This window comes from Apodemus sylvaticus, chromosome X, assembly GCF_947179515.1.
Source record: "Apodemus sylvaticus chromosome X, mApoSyl1.1, whole genome shotgun sequence".
NCBI lineage: Eukaryota > Metazoa > Chordata > Mammalia > Rodentia > Muridae > Apodemus > Apodemus sylvaticus.
This window is the reverse complement of record NC_067495.1, coordinates 87,322,502-87,344,456: the sequence shown is the minus strand read 5'-3', so window position 1 is coordinate 87,344,456 and position 21,955 is coordinate 87,322,502. Positions and strand designations below refer to the sequence as shown.

Here is a 21,955-nt window from a genome sequence, read left to right as displayed (position 1 = left end):
TATGCTGATAAATTTCTCCAGACAAATCTATCATAAAGGAGAATAGTAGTGATTTGATTAAATAAGGTATTCAAGATTTTATCTGGCTTGCCCACTGAACAGTAATACTTTTCACTATTTATAATTATTTCTCCTCTTCAAATAAAAAGTGGCATATGCCAAAGGGTATAAGTGAAGATACCAAAAGCTCTTGGCAAAGATTTAGGTCAAGGTAATATTATGTTCCTTTTATGATTTGTTCATCTAAACTCATCTCTAAAATCTTTGCATACTATCTGATCTCATTCAGGATGCTTTGTGTCCTATTTATAGCTTATATAAACAGAGGGAAATTGCAGCCCACAAAGAAATGATAAGGACAATTTTTCACTCAGAGCTTCCATGGCAGCTAGTGATTTTTAGTATAGGGGAAATTTATCCCCATCCTTTCAAAGAAATACACTACATGTGCTCTTATGGCATATGGTATTTTGGGGTATTTTACAGTACTATGCCATTCTATGTTAGAGAAAAGAAGCGAAACAATAGACTGTGATTTCTTTAAAGGAATTACTCAACCCACAAAGCTTTAGACATATCACTGTGTTTGTTTTAGCAAGTAAGCATTCATATTAACAGTGCCTTCAACAAAGAAGAGAGAATGTACTTAGCGAATCTCTTAATTTCGTATATTTGGTGATATTTTAAAGTTTACCTTGAATTGAGAACACAGCTAAAAAGAGGTAACTCCTACATCAGAATCAATCCTGGAATAATTAAGATGCAGTGGATGAAGTAATCATTTACTCACTCATAAGGTATAATTTAGATACTGGTACTCAAGTTATTCAAATATTGTTTGATCTAATTAGAATGATCATAGCATATTAATTTGGAATAAAGAAAAAACAATATTATATTAACCAACCTATTAAATATTTCTATGAAGAAATACTATGTAAACAGAAGAAATATAGCCATGGGAGACTGGTATCCTGTTAGGTATCTTTTCAAAGGTCTGTTTCCCAGGGTGCAGTAACAAGGAGAATGTCTTCTTACTTAAAAGTTCCTTTTAAATGCCAAAAATCTGCACTGGAATTCTTTTAAATGTCAAATAGCCTATAAATGATCAACCAGGGTAGGGTAGATTTTTAGCTTCATCCATAACTGAAAATGATTATGGAATAGTAGGATGTTCCTTCTCTACTGGAAAATTAGGATTTTTATTAGCTTGAACTATATGAAGATGACATTTTTATAGGTCAAAAGTGGTCAAACTACAGATTTTTTTTATGGTTTGAAATAAGATTTAGAAGCACAGTTAAGCAGTTTAAACTACTGTTAGCCCCGTAAGAAAATACATCCAAACAACAGATAGGTGGGCAAATACATGTAGGATAAATCACGACATAAAAAGCAATTCTAAAACAGATCACTAGAAAACTAGACTTCTAACCCTTCTTAAAATCCACAACATAAACTCCATATTCTCAGTCTGCACAAGTAAATAATGTAACAACAATGACAAGATCACACAGAAATCCAAGCTTGGAACATCAGCAGATTTCTCTTTGGAATATTATGTTGATGATGAAGATGCTGCCCATTTTTGTTGAGGTTACTACTCTGTTCCTTTCTTTAAAATTTAGGAACAATTTTTCAAGATCTCCCAGATTCAGCCCCTTTTCCTCAAGCCAGCATAGGGATACAAGACAGCTTATCTTGTCATTTTAATGAAACATCTTTGAGGTATGATTTCACTGGGGAGAGATTTAGAAATCAAAGCTTAAGCAGGGTTTGTGGAAATAAGTTAATGCAGTGCTGAGAAAAACACAATCTCCAGAACCCATTTTTTCCCTCAGCAAGCATTAATGAATGTCAAACCTTTATAGATTAGTTAATATATTTAGAGATAGAGAATACTTGTTTATTTTTCTGAAACTTAATTCAGCTAGTACTTCAGTGAGAATTGAATAAATAAATCCAATTATTATAGTGGTTTTCGGAGGAAAATTCAGCAACATTCGCAAAAAAAGTCAAATTTATTTTTTCTACCATAGGCACAAAAACTAATGACAGCTACTTTACTATTCCCAAGCATATCAATATGTCTGTCACGTTTCCACTTTCTTATTAATTGTAATTTTATTTTTGTGTGCTTGAATTTATCAGATAGGAGAATAAACCAACCAACTCAGTTCAACCAAACACCTAATTACATTTTTCATGCTCTTTGTCATTTTGGCGAGTCTCTTGTAAAAGAACGTCAGCATGACTTTTATTAATGTCAGAGAATGCATTTTTTCCTTTTGATAGAAGAAGAAAAGACCTTTCACATTCAGAATTCAATTTTTTCTCCTAACATTTCCAATGACACAAACATATGGTAAATAAAATTATTCTAATAAATATTAGAACCAGTGGACCAGTGAGAGAGAGACTGTGCATGCTGTGAATATATCGAAAACAAAAGTGCATCTGAATTATAAAAATCATTGAACTTTTAAGAAATACTGAATAATTCAATAGTTGTTTTATAAAAGGGAAAATTATAGACAATAATAATGATTAGTCAAGCTCTGTCTATATATCAGAGAAGGTTGGCAAACATGATGAAAAAATTTTCAAGTTTGACACAGTGAAATATACTAGTTACAAAAGTCTGCTTTAGCTGATGTAAGTAAATGCAGAGACACACAGCCAAATATTAGGCTGGGAGAAACCCCAAAGTGGAGATATCCATTGGCTCCTTCCTCTTTGAGCTCTGGAAACACTGTGTTAGAAGAGAAGGAGAAAAAAATGTAGGAACCAGAACAGTCAAGGACTCTAGGAGAACATGACCCATAGAATCAACTAAGCATGGACCACAGGGGCTTACAGAGACTGAAGCAGGAATCATACAGCCTGCATGGGTCTACATTTGTCCATGCTAGGTCTTCTGCAGACATGTTGTTTGTTAGCTTGGTGTTTTAGTGAGACTCCTAACAGTGGAGATGGGGGTATCCCTGACTCTTTCACCTGCTCTTGGAACCCTTTACCTACAGTAGGGTTGCCTGTTCCAGCCTTGATTTGAGGTTTTATGCCTAGCCTTACTTTATCTTGTGATGATGTGTTAGGTTGATATCCCTGGGAAGGTTACTCTTTTCTGAAAAGAAAGGAGGAGGAGTAAATCTGGAGATGATGGGATGTATGGGAAAACTGGATGAGTGGAAGCAATGGAAACTGCATGGGATGTATTGTTTGAGAGAATAAAAAACATGTCTGCATTCTGTTTTCTCACCAAGAGTACAGTTATAGTTGGGTTTAAAAATAAAACACATTGACTGAAGAAAGGAATAAGAATGATTACAATAAAAAGAGAGAATAATGATTAAAATCAAGAAAAATAGAACTTTTGTAAGAAAATGAAGTATAGTAAGAATGGTTTATGTTTCTCCAAATACTCCTTATTGTATAAGGACTATCTGTGTTTTACATTGTTGTCCTCCTGGGACATTTAGAATCATTATTCCCTCTATCTTACAGAGTTATATAACTAGATAATCTGGAGCATTTCCTAATATTTTACAGAAACCAAACCACAGAAAATCAATCTGAAGAATTGATGTTGTTCAGCATGAGCCCCCTATCAAGCACACACCAAGAGACATGAAATAGTAGAAGCCGATGTCACTGGCAGCATGGTTGGATTGTGTCTTCAAGAATTCCTGGATTGAAGTTGTGAGGTGCTGAGGCTACAAACTTAAACCAATTGTAGTGTTTAGAAGAGGGCATTAGGGAAGCTTTAAAGCTTAAATAAAGTCACCAAAATCGAATTGTACCATTGATTCTTCATGGCTTTGTAAGAAAACCATAACAATCAGTACAGAATCTCCAGAAACAAAAGCCTAAATAAAGTCCCTTTCATTAAATCTTACCCAGTCTGGGTTATTATTTTATTAGAAACAGAAAACAGATGAAGAAATTATTTATAGAGGATGCATTGTAAAATCTCTGTTGATATAATATCTTAAGCCACTAGGGACTGAAAAAGAAGGGGGGACTCTCATTGGTGAAGTATATGAGAAATTTGAAGCCATTTGTTGTGAGTTTGTAAAGTATTCATCAGAGTAAAATGTTCAAACCTACTTTAGAAGAGATGAAGACTATTTCTTAATATATCCAAAGAGGGCAGAAAAAGATTATTTTTTGACAGAAGTTCTCATGGGAAAAGCTCTCTCTCTTTTTATTTGCTACAGAGATCATGCTAGAATTAATAGAAAAAGAGATTTTTTAAAATAATAAAAGGGTCACTTACAGGAAGAGCCTTTTTAAGAAGTGGGGTTTTGTGAAAAGACTCTCACTTTTATTCAAGTCAAAGCAGTATTCATTTTGTTTTATGAGCAAGGTGTGCAGATCTTGCTTCTTTAGGTTATTCTATTACTTATGCTTTGTGCCTGCAAACTGCATATCAGTGACAATGGACATTTGTGTAATCACACAAAGGTCTAGGTTCCTGACAGCTCTGAACATAGTACTTTGCTGAGCCATCTTGAGATACTTGAAATTTTTAACAAATTATGGAGGCAATTATGGCAAAACAATTTGTAGCATAAGAATGTATCATGATTGTCCATTTTCCACAAATTTTCTTTTACATTTGAATAGGATTATAAAGCCTTCCAGATGATGTAGTACTTATGATTCCTGATAATTTAATGATATTTTCTTTTCTTTTACATTTATAAAATATCCTCCTAGTTAAGTCACTCCTCTGAGAGGCTATATAACTTTCTTAATGCAATCAAGTGTTATTCACTAAGAAAATGTTCTCAGTGACCCTATTCCTTGTCACTGAAAAGAAACACTTGCTTGTTAAAAATATATATGAAAGAGTCCAATTAAGAGTGAATAAAAAAACATGAAAGTACACATACATATATTATCATAGAAAAAGCATGGTGATAACCAGTATAAGGTAAACTTCTTCAGTAGCTGCACTTCTGAACAGTTGTATAATTCATTATCTACCTCCTATTCAATATAAAGAAATTTTATTTTAATACAAGAGGAAATGTTGCTTAAGAAATTTCTCTGCAATTCATTTTTTCAAACCCAATCAACCCATATACATACATATCAAGTATAAATCAGTTGACTGACTTCATTTGGAATATTGTGGTTTTAAAAACATGACTATATGTATCAGTGAGAGACATATTGAATAACACAAAGATGTCTGGTTTCCCTGAAACATGCACTGTATCAAGAGTATCTTTTCATTTTGTTGCAGAAAGTTTCTTTATTCTGATTGATCCTGTCATGGCCAGTAGATTAAAAAAATACAGAATCACAAAGCAGGGAGAAAAATGGTCTAGTACAAATACATAATGAAATCATGACTTGATAAAAAACATAATTAAAAACAATTTCAAGCATTAGCAATCTAGGATAGAATTAGCAATCTAGGATAGAAAAGAGATAAATGTCTTTCTCTCCTCTATTTTTCAACATTAAAAAGCAAGTGCTCCATGTCCTTGACTGTGATGCTATTCTGCACAGTTGTCAACCTATAAAATGAATCAGGTGTCACTGGGTTCTTGCATTCTGAAATTTGAGTTGCATCAGAATCACCAGAAGAGTTTGCTAAACGATGCCTTGCTATCTTCATTTCTGGTTTCTTATTCATCATTAATCCAGAAACTTTACATTTCTAACAAATTCTCAAGTTATGTTTAAACTACTGATCTAGGGACTGTTCTTTCTGAACTAGTTTTTTAGCATAATTCTAAGACAAGATTTCAAAGTGCTAATATCTACAGCAACAGAATGCATTATGAAATGGACAAATGGAAAAACTGATTTGATTATTACTATATGGTTACTGAGAATGAGAAATGTTTCCAAAGTCCTAAAGAATCGTGTGTGTGTGTGTGTGTGTGTGTGTGTGTGTGTGTGTGTGTCTGTGTGAAACCCAAAGGCCCATGTTTGCTGTCTTCCTCTATTGTTCTCTACCTTACTTTGGAGAAAGGCTCCCTCACTAAGTGTGGACCTCACAGATTGGCTAGACAGTGGGATTCTTCTGACTCCACCCCAAGGATATTTCTATTAACCTCCTAGGAAATTAGTAGTTTTATTAGTTTGTTGCTGAATTCTACATTCAGGCATGACCTACATATACTAAAGAACTAGAAGTATATTATGTCATATGAGGTATTACATTTCTAGGAAAGTTTTGGATTAACTGAATATTCTTTAAAAATGGAATGAAATAGGGAGAGGGGGGGGGAAGCTTCCCCTACAGTGTCTAATATAATTGTGAAAACACAGAGCGGAGGGAAATGTAAGAGAACACAAAGAGATTATTTAATTCATCTCAAATAGAAACAGAATTGCTGAGGCAGTTCTCACCACCTTATTTATATATCGGCTTGCTCACAAATCATGATGTCACCTACCAGGCAGCAATGCATCAGCAGGTGTGTGACAGTGTAACAATGCTGAAGACAGAGGGAGAGCCACACAGCAGAATGATGAAAAGGCATCATCAAGTCATAAAATCCGCACGGCTTTACAGATAAATATTACATAAAAGAATTACATGAAAATCCAGAGCTCGCCTCAGAAACTCTCTACCACTGAGAAGTAATGCTCATAACAAAGGCCTTAAATTTGATAAACTAAATGTTGGCACTTCTTGAGTATCAAAGATTTCATTTACAGATGGTCAACTTCTAAAGTCAGAAATCCTTTCCCTACCACATTTGTGAGATGACAACAACAACAATGACAAAGTAAAGTCCACAAAACCCAAATGGGATATGGTCTCATTTTTCCATCTAAAGGATATGACCTACTACCACCAGACATGGATAGTGCCACAGTAAGATCTGTACCTTTCAGTTTTACATTGGTACCTATGCAGTCCGTTAGCCCTTAGTGTCTGTGTATTTACTTATTTGAAATAACGTTGTATGTAACTAGGGCTGGCCTTGAAGTCATAGCACAGCTTAGGAAGAGCATGACTACTGATTATCTCCTCTCTACCTTCCAAGTCCTGGGATTACAGGTATAAACCACAATGCCTGTTTTTGTTGTTAGTTTTTTTTTAAAGATTTTTTTTTGAGACAAGATTTCACTATGTAGCCCAGCCTGGCCTCCAACTCAGAGATCCACCTCCTTCTGCCTCCTAAGTACTGGCTTTAAAGGCATGTGGCACCACATCAGGCTGGTTTCTACATCCTTCAATTATGCTATTGATCATTGAAGTTTTGAGTACCCAATACTTTTTATAAGGTTATACTTCTTAAAATATATAAGTATTTACTTCACTTCTTTTGGGTGTTCAAATAAGAGACAGGATAAATATAGCTAGCCTGGAAATTTCAAAGACAGCCCCTTCTACTACTATTTCCAAAAGTTAGGGCAGACACATTCCTCTGGGGCTTTCATTTATTGTTATGGTTACTCAAGTGAAAATGGATATTTTCAACACGCTTTAGTCACAGGAGTTTAGAGGATTACTTAAAAATACAGGTTACATGTACTGTGGGCAGATGGACTGTGGTTCCATTTAAAGGTTAATACAACTGTGGTTCATCTTTACAGGCATCTCTATAGTCCCAGTGTCAATTTCTCCTTGAAATATAATCAGATAGTCGTTAGAGCATAGCTATATTGACTAAGAACAAAGGAAAAGAGATGCAAGAACAGTATACCAAGACCTAATAACATAATGGATTCTGCTTTCAATGGATAGAGTTCTGCCTTGAAACCAGTTACCTCAAATAAGCAAAGCTTGTTTTTAAAACACTAGGGAAGACACAGGGGAAGCAGTTTCATATAGCAGAGCTCAGTTCAGTAGAAAGAGGTCGGTTAAGTACTATGTCCTGAGACATACACCTTTCATTTTCAATTGTTTTCAAATAAAAAGAGAGAAATTCCCTTTTCAAGTTGAATTGTTTAAATGCACCTACAGCTACTCGTGTCTAGCAAAGGCTAGGCAAGCTCTCCCTACTGATGCATTTCAAAAAAGGTTCAATTGGCAAACGAAAGCAAGTGCAAAGGGTTTTTGACAAAAAGAGGACTAGAGGGAACACATTTTCCTTTCACGGATATACTGTTCTAGAAAAATCAGACAAGGTAGCAAGTCAACCAAGAATGTATAAGACACTGCTGAAAGGAACAAGGAATATGAACAATTTCAAACCTGCAGCTGCATAGGGTTTTTACCTTAAATGTTCAGGTAAGGATCATGTTATAATAATAATGGCCTAGACAGTCAAGCAAAGCCGCATGTTTTACCTTACACCTCACAGCACAGCCTAATCCAGCACTCTTTGAAAATGTAATTGTCTTAATCCATAGAAGTACACAAATATGAAATAAACTGTCCTGGATCCTGTCCAATCATCAACATGGCTTATTTTAGACTTACAAGTTTCCAAGGCTCAGGAAACAGAACAGGCTAAATAAAATCCAGCAGCTCTGGAATAATCATTCTGATGAAGAGAGGGTCATTTTTAAAGCAATGTACACTTAAAGTAGATTCCACAACTGCTTCTAACAAATAAAAGTATTCTATCATGCATAATGAATTGCAATCTAAAAGGATAATAGTTTTTCAATTCTCAAATGAATTATATGATCTTCTACACTTTTTACTAAGTAGCATATGAAACCTACAATTGATTCGGATGAGAGTCAGATATTATAAGCTTAGGTTTTAATGTTTTTTTTAAATATCATTGTAAAATTATAACATGTTTTTATTCACATAATGTCCCGGTAACTAGTTAAGATATTTTCTACTTTATTGATGATCCATATGTGAAGGGAATAACTGGTGACTGAAGATTGGACATCTGAGAAGAAGAAACAGAAATTTTTAAACATATACACTATATATGTGAAATGACATTAAATTTACATGTTAAATATTCTATATGATCTATGAGAATATACATACCAATATAATTTAGGCTCGCATGCCTGAGACATCACTTTTCATAGCAGAGATGTACATAGAATGTCTGGTAGTTAATAACGCTACAACTAGGATAATGATACTTGTTTGTAAGACAACGACTATGATTAGGGTGCATTGCTCTGCTCAGTATACTCTGGGAGTTCAATAAAAATTTGTGGAATTAAATTAAAGAAAACACTGAAAAGTTTTCATCTGGAATAATCCTTTGGGATATTTAATACAACAGTAGATTTTGTCTTCTCTGAAGACCAAGGCCTCAAGGACAGAGTTTGGATGAAACCAATGTATTTTTTTAAGGCATTATTAGAGACTGGAATGGGTTCAGTGCAGTTTGCTGGTTCTCTGATTCTGTTAGGTGTAATTACTGACATGAATCCAAATGCATTCGACTGAGAAGAGAGCCAAATTAACCACAATGTGGGTATATAACAGCTGTTATTATTCATTTAATACTTTTCTACAATGAGAATCAAACTTAAAATATGGAGCAAACATATATCTCTAATAAATGATTAGGACACCTACACTATGCTTTGGCCATTTCTTTTTTTCTTTTTCTTTTTTTTTTCTTTCTTTCTTTCTTTCTTTCTTTCTTTCTTTCTTTCTTTCTTTCTTTCTTTCTTTCTTTCTTTCTTTCTTTCTTTTTTTTTTTTGAGACAGGGTTTCTCTGTGTAGCCCTGGCTGACCTGGAACTCACTCTGTAGACCAGGCTAGCCTCGAACTCAGAAATCCACCTGCCTCTGCCTCCCAAGTGCTGGGATTAAAAGGCATGCACCACCTCTGCCCGGCCGCTTTGGCCATTTCTTCCTTTCTTTATTTTTTTGGATTTTTTTCTATATTCTATGTTTACATTCCAAATTATTTGGCCATTTCTTATGTATCAAATTTTATTGTTTTTACCCACCTGCTTCGACATTCTTACAGTTTTCTTCCTAGTAAAGACACATAAGGCATACATAGCAACACACATATACTGTAAAGTAAAGCCAAATTTGTAATTGCCAACTTAACACCATCTCCTATATAGGACTGATGAAATCTTGCTAAATGCTCAGCACATGGAAGATAGCTCTTACAGTTTTTATGAATCTGAGATTCTGCATTTAGAATGTAAGAAAGCTTAATGAGACCTAAGTAAATTACCTATCTTGTTTCACATATTTATTTTTGTCTTCCCATTTAAAAGAATATTTTTAGTAGATGTAGAAACTTGTTTTCTGCTGGAGTTGCTAGAATGAGAGTTTAATGCTTATTTCCACTGAACTGGTACCATGCTTGCAATTATTGTGGTATGAAGTCAGAAAAAAATAATCACGAATATTAAGTGGCTAAAATTTACTACAGGAAGATACACTTAGAATCTTATAATCTAGAGTATATCCTGGAAGCTGTTTAGCTTACGTATACTTTCCTATACTTATGTGGTCACTAATATTTTTAACAATGGCTCAATAGAGACTATAATTAGATCCCAGTTACCTATCATAAAGTGCATATCATGTGTTATTTACCCCAAATTATATTTGATGGCGATATAGTGTCCATTTTTACTTGTGTAAGGAGATCTGTGGAGTGAGATGAGGATCATGTACTGATAAGAGTTTAGAAAGACAATGCATGATAAAGACTCGTGTGCACATGGCCTTTCTGTAAGTCATAAAAACCAGATTAAGCCAAACATCTCCCATTTTAGGTGAGCAATTTAAGAGTTGTCAATAGTAACCTTCATATATTCACTAAAACTAATTTTATTATTCATTTATTATTAAATCATTATTCAATGTCAATTGTATTCTAGGCAAGTGCTCAGAGATTTGCATATGTCCTCTCATTTACTTGATATGAGAATCCCATGAACTAGAAGCCATTACTTTCACTGTCTTTTAGATGAGGAAGCTGAGGTTCAGTAAGGTTAGGTGAACTCTCAAGGCTACACTGCATATGGAATGTTCAGGTTTGTCTAGCTTCAATAATAGGGAAGTAAACTCATTTCAATTGCAGGTTAAGTCAATGATGAGAAATCTGCCTGAAATCACATGTCATTAAGAGGTTAATCATTAGGTTTTTAGTGATTACTACAGTGGGAATAACTTTTTGCATTTCAACATGTTAACTGTTTTAATTTAAAATTTCAAAAATAAACCTGTTTATCAAATGAATGATAATAACATAGCATGCATGATGTTTTCTTAAAATGGAGCCTAATTTTTTTCATTAGAAACATATAGTCCAATGCCAAGGACATGGCTTAGTAGGTAACAGTGCTTCTTGTATAAGCATGAGGAACAGTGCTCGCTTCGGCAGCACATATACTAAAATTGGAACGATACAGAGAAGATTAGCATGGCCCCTGCGCAAGGATGACACGCAAATTCGTGAAGCGTTCCATATTTTTAACTCAATTCTTCAAAGAGTTAGAAAGAGCAATTATCAAATTCATCTGGAACAACAAAAAACCCAGGATAGCTAAAACTATTCCCAGCAACAAAAGAAAGTCTGGGGGAATCAGTATCCCTGACCTCAAGCAATACTACAGAGCAATAGTGTTAAAAACTGTATGGTATTGGTACAGTGACAGGCAGGAGGATCAATGGAACAGGATTGAATATCCAGAAATGAACCCACACACCTATGGCCACTTGATCCTCGACAAAGAGGCTGAAAACATCCAATGGAAAAAAGATAGCCTTTTCAACAAATGGTGCTGGTTCAACTGGAGGTCAGCTTGCAGAAGAATGCGAATTGATCCATCCTTGTCTCCTTGTACTAAGCTCAAATCCAAATGGATCAAGGACCTCCACATAAAGCCAGACACTCTGAAGCTAATAGAAAAGAAACTGGGGAAGACCCTTGAGGACATCGGTACAGGGAGAAAGTTTATGAACAGAACACCAATAGCATATGCTCTAAGATCAAGAATTGACAAATGGGACCTCATAAAATTACAAAGTTTCTGTAAGGCAAAGGACACCATCAAGAAGACAAATTGGCAACCAACAAATTGGGAAAAGATTTTCACCAATCCTACATCAGATAGAGGGCTAATATCCAATATATATAAAGAACTCAAGAAGTTAGACTCCAGAAAACCAAACAACCCTATTAAAAAATGGGGTACAGAGTTAAACAAAGAATTCTCACCTGAAGAACTTCGGATGGCAGAGAAACACCTTAAAAAATGCTCAACTTCATTAGTCATTAGGGAAATGCAAATCAAACAACCCTGAGATTTCACCTTACACCAGTCAGAATGGCTAAGATTAAAAATTCAGGAGACAGCAGGTGTTGGAGAGGGTGTGGAGAAAGAGGAACACTCCACTGCTGGTGGGGTTGCAAATTGGTACAACCACTCTGGAAATCAGTCTGGCGGTTCCTCCAAAAACTGGGCACCTCACTTCCAGAAGATCCTGCTATACCACTCCTGGGCATATACCCAGAGGATTCCCCACCATGTAATAAGGATACATGCTCTACTATGTTCATAGCAGCCCTATTTATAATTTTCAGATGCTGGAAAGAACCCAGGTATCCCTCAACAGAAGAGTGGATGCAAAAAATGTGGTATATCTACACAATGGAGTACTATTCAGCCATTAGAAACAATGAATTCATGAAATTCTTAGGCAAATGGATGGAGCTAGAGAACATCATACTAAGTGAGGTAACCCAGACTCAAAAGGTGAATCATGGTATGCACTCACTAATAAGTGGATATTAACCTAGAAAACTGGAATACCCAAAACATAACCCACACATCAAATGAGGTACAAGAAGAAAGGAGGAGTGGCCCCTTGTTCTGGAAAGACTCAGTGAAGCAGTATTCGGCAAAACCAGAACGGGGAAGTGGGAAGGGGTGGGTGGGAGGACAGGGGAAGAGTAAAGGGCTTATGGGACTTTCGGGGAGTGGGGGGCTAGAAAAGGGGAAATCATTTGAAATGTAATTAAAAAATTATATCGAATAAAATAATAATAATAATAATAATAATAACAATAAAAAAAAGCATGAGGAACAGAGATCAAATCCACAGAACTCATATTGAAAATGAAAAACCCAGGCATGGCTGGCATGCAACTGTAACCCCTATGCTGTCTAAGGGGGTGACAGTACAATTGCTGGGAACTGATGGCTGCAAACCTATCTCCAGGTTTAGGATTCCCTGTCTTAAGGGAAAAAGGTGGAGGGTGACAGCAGTACAGTCAACATTCTCCACTAGTCTCCACCTGCTCATGGATGTCCTCATGATACACATACCTTACTGTGCTAAAAACTCCAAACTTGTACAAAATTTACTGTATTGAATAATTCTGAGAAAGTAACACCCAAGTATCCAGTGAAAAATTCTAACCTAGAGAACAAAGAGAAAACATTCTGATTTTGATCAAATATAGAATCCTTTACACGTTTGGTGATATAGGTAATAAAGTAGTTTAAATAAGAAGGGCATCATCCAGATATTCCTCATGTCTTCAAAGAGAAGGCTTTACCAAGTATATGAACTCACTTAACACTGCATAAACATGTAGGAAACATTCGTTAGCATATGTAAAATATGCAAAAATGGTGGTATGTATTACTTCAGTAAATTATATTATCAGAGATGCTTAAAAACTACTTGAATCAGTTCCATCATCTATGGTATTTTGCATCTATAATTTGTGTTATTATCATTTAAGATGTGGACTCTGACATCAGGAAACAAAGTATTAACCTATCCTCATTTAAGAAAAATGTATGAAAAATCGTATTTATTCACTTGGGAGATAGTTTTGTTTTCTGAGTTAAGGAACTCTTTCTAGTTTTAGACTACCTTAAACTTGAGATCATCCTTGCCTCTGCCTCACAAGTGCTATGATTACGGGTGTGTAACACCTTGCCCAAGTCAAGATATAATTATCTTGAATCTTATAAATAGATTGCTATCAACTGTTTTTTTTCTAGAAAGTAGTACTTTTTTAAGTAGAGTGTAAGTTTATTATAAAAAAGGTTTCATATAAATATGCAAGTAGGCATTTAGAGAGGGGGATGGAGATGGACAGCAAACCAAAGGACTGTAGAGGGAATACATTATGTCTGTATGGATGTGCGCCTATCAATAGTAAATCTGATAGCCTATGGCTTTGGCAGGAAATAGAAGGTGGGGCATGTAGGAGGCAGAGAGAATTCTGGAATAGAGCCAGAAAGGAAGATACACCCGGGAAGACAAGAGGAGATGGACACATGGTCCCTGAGCACAGGTAGCCAGCCACATGGTAAAATGTAGATTAAAATAGGTTATCCTAAGTTGTGATTCTAGTAAAAGAAGAGCCTAGCTATATGGCCAAGGTATTTATAAATATATTTTGAGTGAGTCTTATTTCTGGGAGGATGAGGCTGGAAGGAAGAACAGGCCCCAAAATCTATAAAGGATAGTAGTACATGATCTAGGTAAGGACAGACTTCCTAGAGAGTGTGCCTTTGTATACCATTAACATGCAAAGGTATATACATCAAAACTTGCTACTCTACTCTATGAAGACTGATTTATCCTCATTCTTTATCATTGTAATAGAAAGAACAGATAATTCTAATTTCCATATGATATTCTATAAGGAATAACAAAACCATTCCTGATTAAATAATATTTGGTCAGAATCACAGCTGTAGTTTGCAATGTAAAAATGTCAATTTTTTAATGTATTCTTTTCCTATTGCTTTATGCAAGTCATTGCAAGTAATTTGCTGACTTCCATAAACATGAAAAGAAAGAGATTTATTTACAAATATTTGGTAAGCTTTCTTTCTCTCCCCACATAACTAATTAATGGTTTTAATGGTTCCTAAGTTAATTATCGTCTATATCAACATAAGCACAGGTTGGAGAAGGTAGATTATTCTCAGCACTTTATGTAGTTCATATAGTGTGCACACACATTTTCGAGCACATTTATTGATTTAGCATAATTTTTGCTGCATGTAAATTAGCTTTCTTCATTTTACATTCAAATAAATACTATATTACTGTGCATGCTCTAATTATGATTATTTGGGAAATGATGCAATAAATGTTAGTTGGATGAATGAAATATCCTAATATGCTAAAAGACATCAATATATAATTACCTATTGGTAAAACTGCAGTTCTGAAAAAAATTAATCCTCTTGCTCTCTGGTAAATTGGTGGCTTGTAACTCACACAGTCTCTCTTCATTCCTTCATGGAATTTTTCCTTCCTGCTAGTACCATCTTAAACTGTCACTGGTTTAAAAGCCTTTGAAGGAAGAATCAGCTGCCAGCTAACTCCTTTTTCTTCACCTTTCACTGTTCTTTCCCAGCTATGTCCTTCTTGTAGTCACCTCTTCTTTCTTGTGCTTCAGGTTTACTACTTCAGCAATCCCTGAAAGAATTCCTTCAATAACATGGGCTCTCCTCCCTCATCATGCCATAACTCTTGCGATTCACTTCCAAGAACTTTAGTAGATTGGCTCTATCCTCTCTTTCCCCTGTTTCTCCAAACCCAACCTTGTTCCTAACCAGGGTAATAGCAGAAAATACTGACTTAGCATGAAAGCGCTAGAGATTGAGAATATGTCAAAAGACATCATTATTTATTAGGTGTGTATGCTCAAGTACAAACAGTTCCTACCTCAGAGTTAGTACTCGCAATAGAGAAAAAAAATACTGATATATATTTGTATTATATGAATAATTATTCATATTCTAAATGAAGAAAGTCAGAGACAGAAAGACTCAATACACTAACATATTAGAGCTAAGGAAATGATGGAGGCAGAACTTGAATTTAGGACTTCATACTCTTCATCATTTTCTTCTATTTTCCCATGGTCCATTAAACATAGCTTATCTGAGGCCTGTTACCAGATGTGCTGATGCTATTTATCAAAATTTGACCCATGTTTCAATGAGTAGATCAAATAATATGCACAGAAACTACTCTTAGCCTTCTCCATGAAGAGTTGACATTTTACCAAACTAAATTGATGTTTCCCTTTGGATAGGCCTACAAAGCAAATGATTTCTACTACATATTGGCACACAATTTACTAATTGCTGGTTCAGCTTTATTAAATCTCTTTGACAAAACTAAAGCGTCTTGAAGGTAAGAACGATTTCTTGAGCATTTTCTATATTCTTCAACAAGTATTAAATGGCTCATCGGTATCAAGAGTGTTACTATACTTAATTATCTCCTTTAATCTTTTTGAAAACTACACAAGACAAATGTCATTGCCCTACATTCAGCTGAAGGAACTGAAGCATGAATGGATACAGAAGGACCAATGTATAAACCTAGGAGATGGAGCTAAAACAACTCCTTTAATACAGCAATCGCTTTTTAATCACACTCACAAATTATGGCCTCCTTAGCATGAAATAACTAGTTTCTCATTTACAGTAAAATATGGTTTCCTGTTATCACTTTTGCCTTCTGATCCATAGGTTTTTAAAACCTGAGATGTAATACATGACATTTTAATGGTTTTATCTTGAATATTAGCATTTATTTGCTTCGCTTTGTTATATCTTTATTTCTAAACTCAGCTGATTATACCTAGATTTCAGATATAATCTTTTACATTGTAATTATTTTGTTATTTTAGGATAATTAAATCATAATATGTTTCTCTACCTTAAGAGTATATAATTTTGCCAGGCAGATAATTATGTTTCATTGTTGTTACCTAGTAGTTTTATGAGTTCATGGAAGGTTTTTCTATAATAGTTTGCCATTTTATTAAGTTGATACAAACTAGAAACTGTTAACAAGTACATATAGTTTTAGCTAAAATTTAAAAGATTTTTAGTTATTATTAATTTTGTGGTACTGGAAATAGAACACGGAGCTTGCATGTGTGATACAAGGATTTGGCTATATCCTCTGTTCCTCTGTGTTTATTTTAACTGTATACATTTACAGTCCACAGTGTGACCAAATATATATATAATGTGCAATTCCTAATAATTAAATCTGAGTAACTGGCATAAGTAGTTTAACCATTTTGATTAATGGATAAAATTATACATAGTTATGTGGTACACTGTGCTCCATCTTGACATATGACTATATTCTTTTTCCTTTTCTGCATCTTTCCATTCTTAGAACTTAAAATATACTACATAATCTTTCAGGGATATCTTTTTGTAACTTATACTGAGGTATGAACACAGTCCTCATGTAAAATACTATTGAAATGTATAATAACAATAACAACAATAACACATTTTTATATACAGTCACAAGTTAAATTGCCAGTATTGAAGCCTAACATTTATTTGATCTACATGACTAATAGTCCTTAAGGGATAAATATTACTCATTTTCTTTTCAAAATTACATGTATGTCTCAGTGTGGTTGGGTGCGATCTCCAGGGAGATATCAGAAGAGGGCATCTCATTGGAACTGGAGTTCTAAGTGGTTGTGAACTGCCTGGTTTGGGTGATATGAATTGAACTTAGATCTTCTGGTAGAACAGTATTCATTATTCTTCGCTGAGCCATGCATCTAGCACTGAAAAAAATGTGTCTCTAATGGTCACATCCCTCAAGCTCAGCAAACACTGAAAAACTTTAGATTTTTACATTGTTTTCAATGATAACTTAAAGAGACAATTAGCCACGTCTTGGCATATTTTCAGGGAAATAGTGAAAAACTGGTAAACACTTAGGTAAAGGGAGGATTTAGATTCTTCCAAAGTAATGCAGCCTTGTGGATGTTCACCTTAAACTGCTAGCCTCCAGAAGTATGAGATAATACATGTTTTAATCTATCATTTTCTACCATTTCTAGTAATCATCACTACTTCAATCTTCAAACAATCATGAACGTGAAGTTATGACTTCCTTCCTCGGTTTCATTCTCATGTACAGAGATCTCAAAGATTTCCCTTAAAGATCCGCTTAAGATTTCTTTCCAAGGCATTTGAAAACTGAACATGTTCAAATGATATGACCCACTGTAATTCTCACAACCAAATCTGCTTTACAAATGAATTTTCTTTCTTTGTGAATGAATACATTCCCTTCTTCAGAGTGCCCACCCTCAATTCCTACATGAAAGCAATCACCAGAGACTGTCAATACAACTTTTTGACACTTTTCTTGTGATGCTTAATTTTATATGTCAACGTGACTGAGCAACATTGCCTAGAAATCTGGTCAAATATTCTCCTTGTTTCAGTGAGGCTATTTTTGGAAGATGCTAACTTTCAAATTGATAGACTTGAATAAAGCACATTGAATTTTCTTTTGAGAATGTATCTCACCCATCAGCTGAAGACTCTACTAATACAAAAAGACTAATTTTACTCACGCAGGAGGAAGAACAGACTCAGATGTGGCTGTTCTCTGGGTTCTAGCCTGTGGACCTTCCTTGTAAATTATGGAATTGCCAGCTTCAATAAGCACATGGGCTAATGTCTTATAATAAGTCTGTCTTGGAACATAGAAAATACTACTGAACAGTTGCTATTAATGTTGATTGATAGAGGCAAAAATAAGTGTAAAAATTCTGGAGTTACATGACTTCTATTCTATCTCAGTGCTAAATATCTCTTTGTGTACCCTCTTTGCCAAATTCCTTAAATTGTATGACCTTCTGTTTATTTTCCAAACGATGAAATAATTAGTGTTCACTGCATAGAGATCAAAGAACTGATTTGATGCTTTTCTTAGAATGTAGTAAATCTTGGAGTGGTGTTTGCTATCTGGTCAATATTCTAAAAGAGTTTGAAGTTTTTATTATTTCTAAATATGGCAGGAAGTATTCCAATATCAAGCATGCTACTTTGTATCTTAATCAGATTTGGGTTTGCTTGTGTTTTAATTTGATCATCTGGACCTCAGAGTGCTCAAGAGAAGGGAGAAGGTCTGTCTTTTCTCCCTGCTGTGAAAGTTACTTAAAGAGAACTGCCAGGCCTTCCATTCTTAACATTTATTTACATTTCAAATGATTTCCCCCTTTCTGGCCCCCACTCCTCCCCACCAAAGTCCCATAAGCCCCTTTCCCTTCCCCTGTTCTCCCTCCCACCCCTTTCCACTTCCCTGTTCTGGTTTTGCTGAATACTGCTTCACTGAGTCTTTCCAGAACCAGGGGCCAACTCCTCCTTTCTTCTTGTACCTCACTTGATATGTGGATTATGTTTTGGGTATTCCAGTTTTCCAGGCTAATATCACTTATTAGTGAGTACATACCATGATTAATCTTTTGAGACTGGGTTACCTCACTTAGTATGATGTTCTCCAGCTCTATCCATTTGTCTAAGAATTTCATGAATTCATTGTTTCTAATGGCTGGACTCAGGGCCTGAGCAGCTAGGCTAGCCTTGTGTGCACAAAATACCTGAGTATTAATCCTTTTTGCTTCTTTCTGTCTGTACCCTTATCACCCCCATTTGTTTTGAGATAAAGTGTAATTCATTCTGTAACTCAGTGTGGCCTTACATTTGTGATCTCCCTGTTTCTACTTCCTTAGTGTTGTCAATATAGATCTATGCAACCATTCTGAGTATTCTGCTCTCTCTTCTTCAACATCTAACAAAAAGAAAATTTTTTCTCTACCATTCTTGTTAGCTTAGAGAACACTTAGTGTATACTACTGTGAATGCACCAGGACTGCCTACTTAGCCTCCCAGCTGAGTCAGATGCTTAGCAGTCCTTGTTTTTCCAATTGGTAATAGAGCTGTCAATATCCATTATGACTTGGAATGTTCATGCCCCCAAGGAGGACTGTTGTTATAGCACTGACAATAGATATATGCCAACAAAGTGAAGTTAAAGTCTGACCCTCATCCCCTCAGATCAGCTTTCACTTCTCATCTCACTCTCTTCTTCTTCCATGATGGCCTTCTCTAGAACACACTATCATAACAAATAAATAAAGGACAAGATTCAACCATAAAACATCTCATACTGATTACCCATAATTTAGTGTTTAGTGTAGAGTGATCAGAAATAAAAATAGTTACATGAGCAAAATCTAACTGGAAAAAAAGTAAGAATACCATGAGTTTTCTTCCAGGAATAAAATCAGTTTATATTTAAACAGTTTTTAAAAATTAAATGACTTTATACTTTACCCATCATTATAAAATTCCATTGTAGTTATGGGGGACTGAAGTAGAACCTATGGAAATGTCCATTCTCCTCCACTCAGCAATATGCCCAGGGATCTTTGATATTCATCAATATATTACAATACATGTTAATTTTAAGATAGAGTGTAACTAAGCTGTACCATATGGTCTAGATACAGAAATCTTCATGGTTCAAAAGCCTATGCGGTCACAGCATACGCAAAGCATTGCAAATGGTTTTGTACCTTTGTTTATATCAATAAGTTGTTTCTTCTTCTTCTGGCGTTCCAGCTTCTCTTGCTCAGCTTTCTCTTTTGCAAGCTTTGCCCTCCTGCTCTTCTCTTCTATTTCCTTTCTCTTGTAGTTTTCTTTCAGTGCTTCCTAAAGACAAAAATAAAATTAAAAAAATTCTGTTTATTCCTACACAGTATATCATAGAGAAGGTGCACACTTTAAAACTTCTATAATTTAGCTGTGACAGGAAATTTTCATAGCAGCCTCAGAGGGTAGGCATATACTGTTTGTTGACAGAGACAAATAATTACACTTAAGACATATTTGAAATAATCTTTTCAGTTCTCATTATGTGTTGTGGCAGGAAAACAGGGTTATCTATGTTATAGGCATAACAATGAAATTACTTACTTTATGGTTAAAAATGAGCTACTTTTGATATACGAGCAAACTAAGGATTTCATCACTTATTGAACGGTTTCCTGTTATGTGCAAAATGAGTTAAAAATCTACCTTATTGGATATTTGTGAAGAGAAATGAGTTGTGCACTTGAAGTGCTTCCAGCAGAACCTAATACATTATAATCAAGGTATTTTTGTCTATGATGTGGAGGTGGTTGTGTTGCTGGAGGAATGATTACATCTAATGATTCAGGACGTGAAACAATCACCTGCAAGTTTTAGAGCTTTTTATATGCTGAAATTGTTGGAAATGATGAAACAGATTTCTACTTCTTTGATATTTATGGAATTCCAGTGAATGAATCTTGTACACAAAAGCTGAGAAACTTGTAGCAAAGTGATCAGATGAAATAATGTCAACCTCTTTGGAGTTCAGAGAAGTGACTATTTTAAAGTTACATCAACTACCAGTTCATTCCTTCATGTTCTGTTTCTCTTGATTATGATTGATAGATATACTACATAGCACGGAAATACACTTTTCCTAAAACTATAAAAAATAAGATAAGGAAAACCCCAAGAATAAGAATACATTTACAAGATTTTTTTTTTGTTTTAAGAGTTCCAGTCTATACTGAAATATTTTTTCTTCGTGTTAAAGGAAATAATAGTGCAAAATCCTCCTGCAAACCCCTCTGAACAAATTTCCTGGCTTGAAAGGATTGCTTTCCTACTATAAAATCTAACTGATTTTTACATCTATGATACCTATTACCTTAGTTAGCTAAAAGACTCCTCATATTAGGCTCTGAGCACACAACTATCTGGATACTATAGACAGATTCAAGGATTTCTTCTACAATCATTTTGGCTAGATTGATGATGATGATGATGATGATGATGATGATATAGGGTTTGGCCTATGCGTTGGAGGGTATTTGATGGCTATTTTTGCCTCCAGCCACTAGATGCAATTAGTATCTTTTACAATATGGCAAATCAAGTCTCTTGAGTCTACCAAATGTTACCTGCAGGGCAAACATCCCCAGATTGAGGTTTTAGGAAGAAATTTTGAAAACAAGTGACCAGGGAGTATTGAGCCTTAGATGGGCACACATAAAACCTCTTCTAAGACTAAAGGAATATCTTTATGGGAATATCAGAATTGGAGAAAGAAAGATCTTAAGTGCTCGAAGATATGAAGAAGAGCTGAGAAAGCCTGTCTTCTGGGTTTCCAGGGATGCGGCCACTAATGGGTTACTCAGACACCAGTGAATAGCTTTACTTTCATCCCCTCACAA

General features: G+C 35.0%; 1 protein-coding gene and 1 non-coding gene across 4 annotated transcripts in view; one reads left to right on the top strand and one right to left on the bottom strand.

The window, feature by feature from the left end:
* Diaph2 (diaphanous related formin 2) overlaps positions 1-21,955 on the bottom strand; it is a 714,153-nt gene that overhangs the window by 160,273 nt on the left and 531,925 nt on the right. For all 3 annotated transcript variants that reach the window (XM_052170671.1, XM_052170672.1, XM_052170673.1), the window contains one exon: positions 20,264-20,399. In XM_052170671.1, coding sequence (XP_052026631.1) covers positions 20,264-20,399 — 136 coding nt within the window. The remainder of the gene's footprint in view (positions 1-20,263; positions 20,400-21,955) is intronic.
* LOC127675994 (U6 spliceosomal RNA) lies at positions 11,236-11,342 on the top strand. Its single transcript, XR_007975636.1, has one exon. It is a non-coding gene; the product is annotated as a U6 spliceosomal RNA (small nuclear RNA).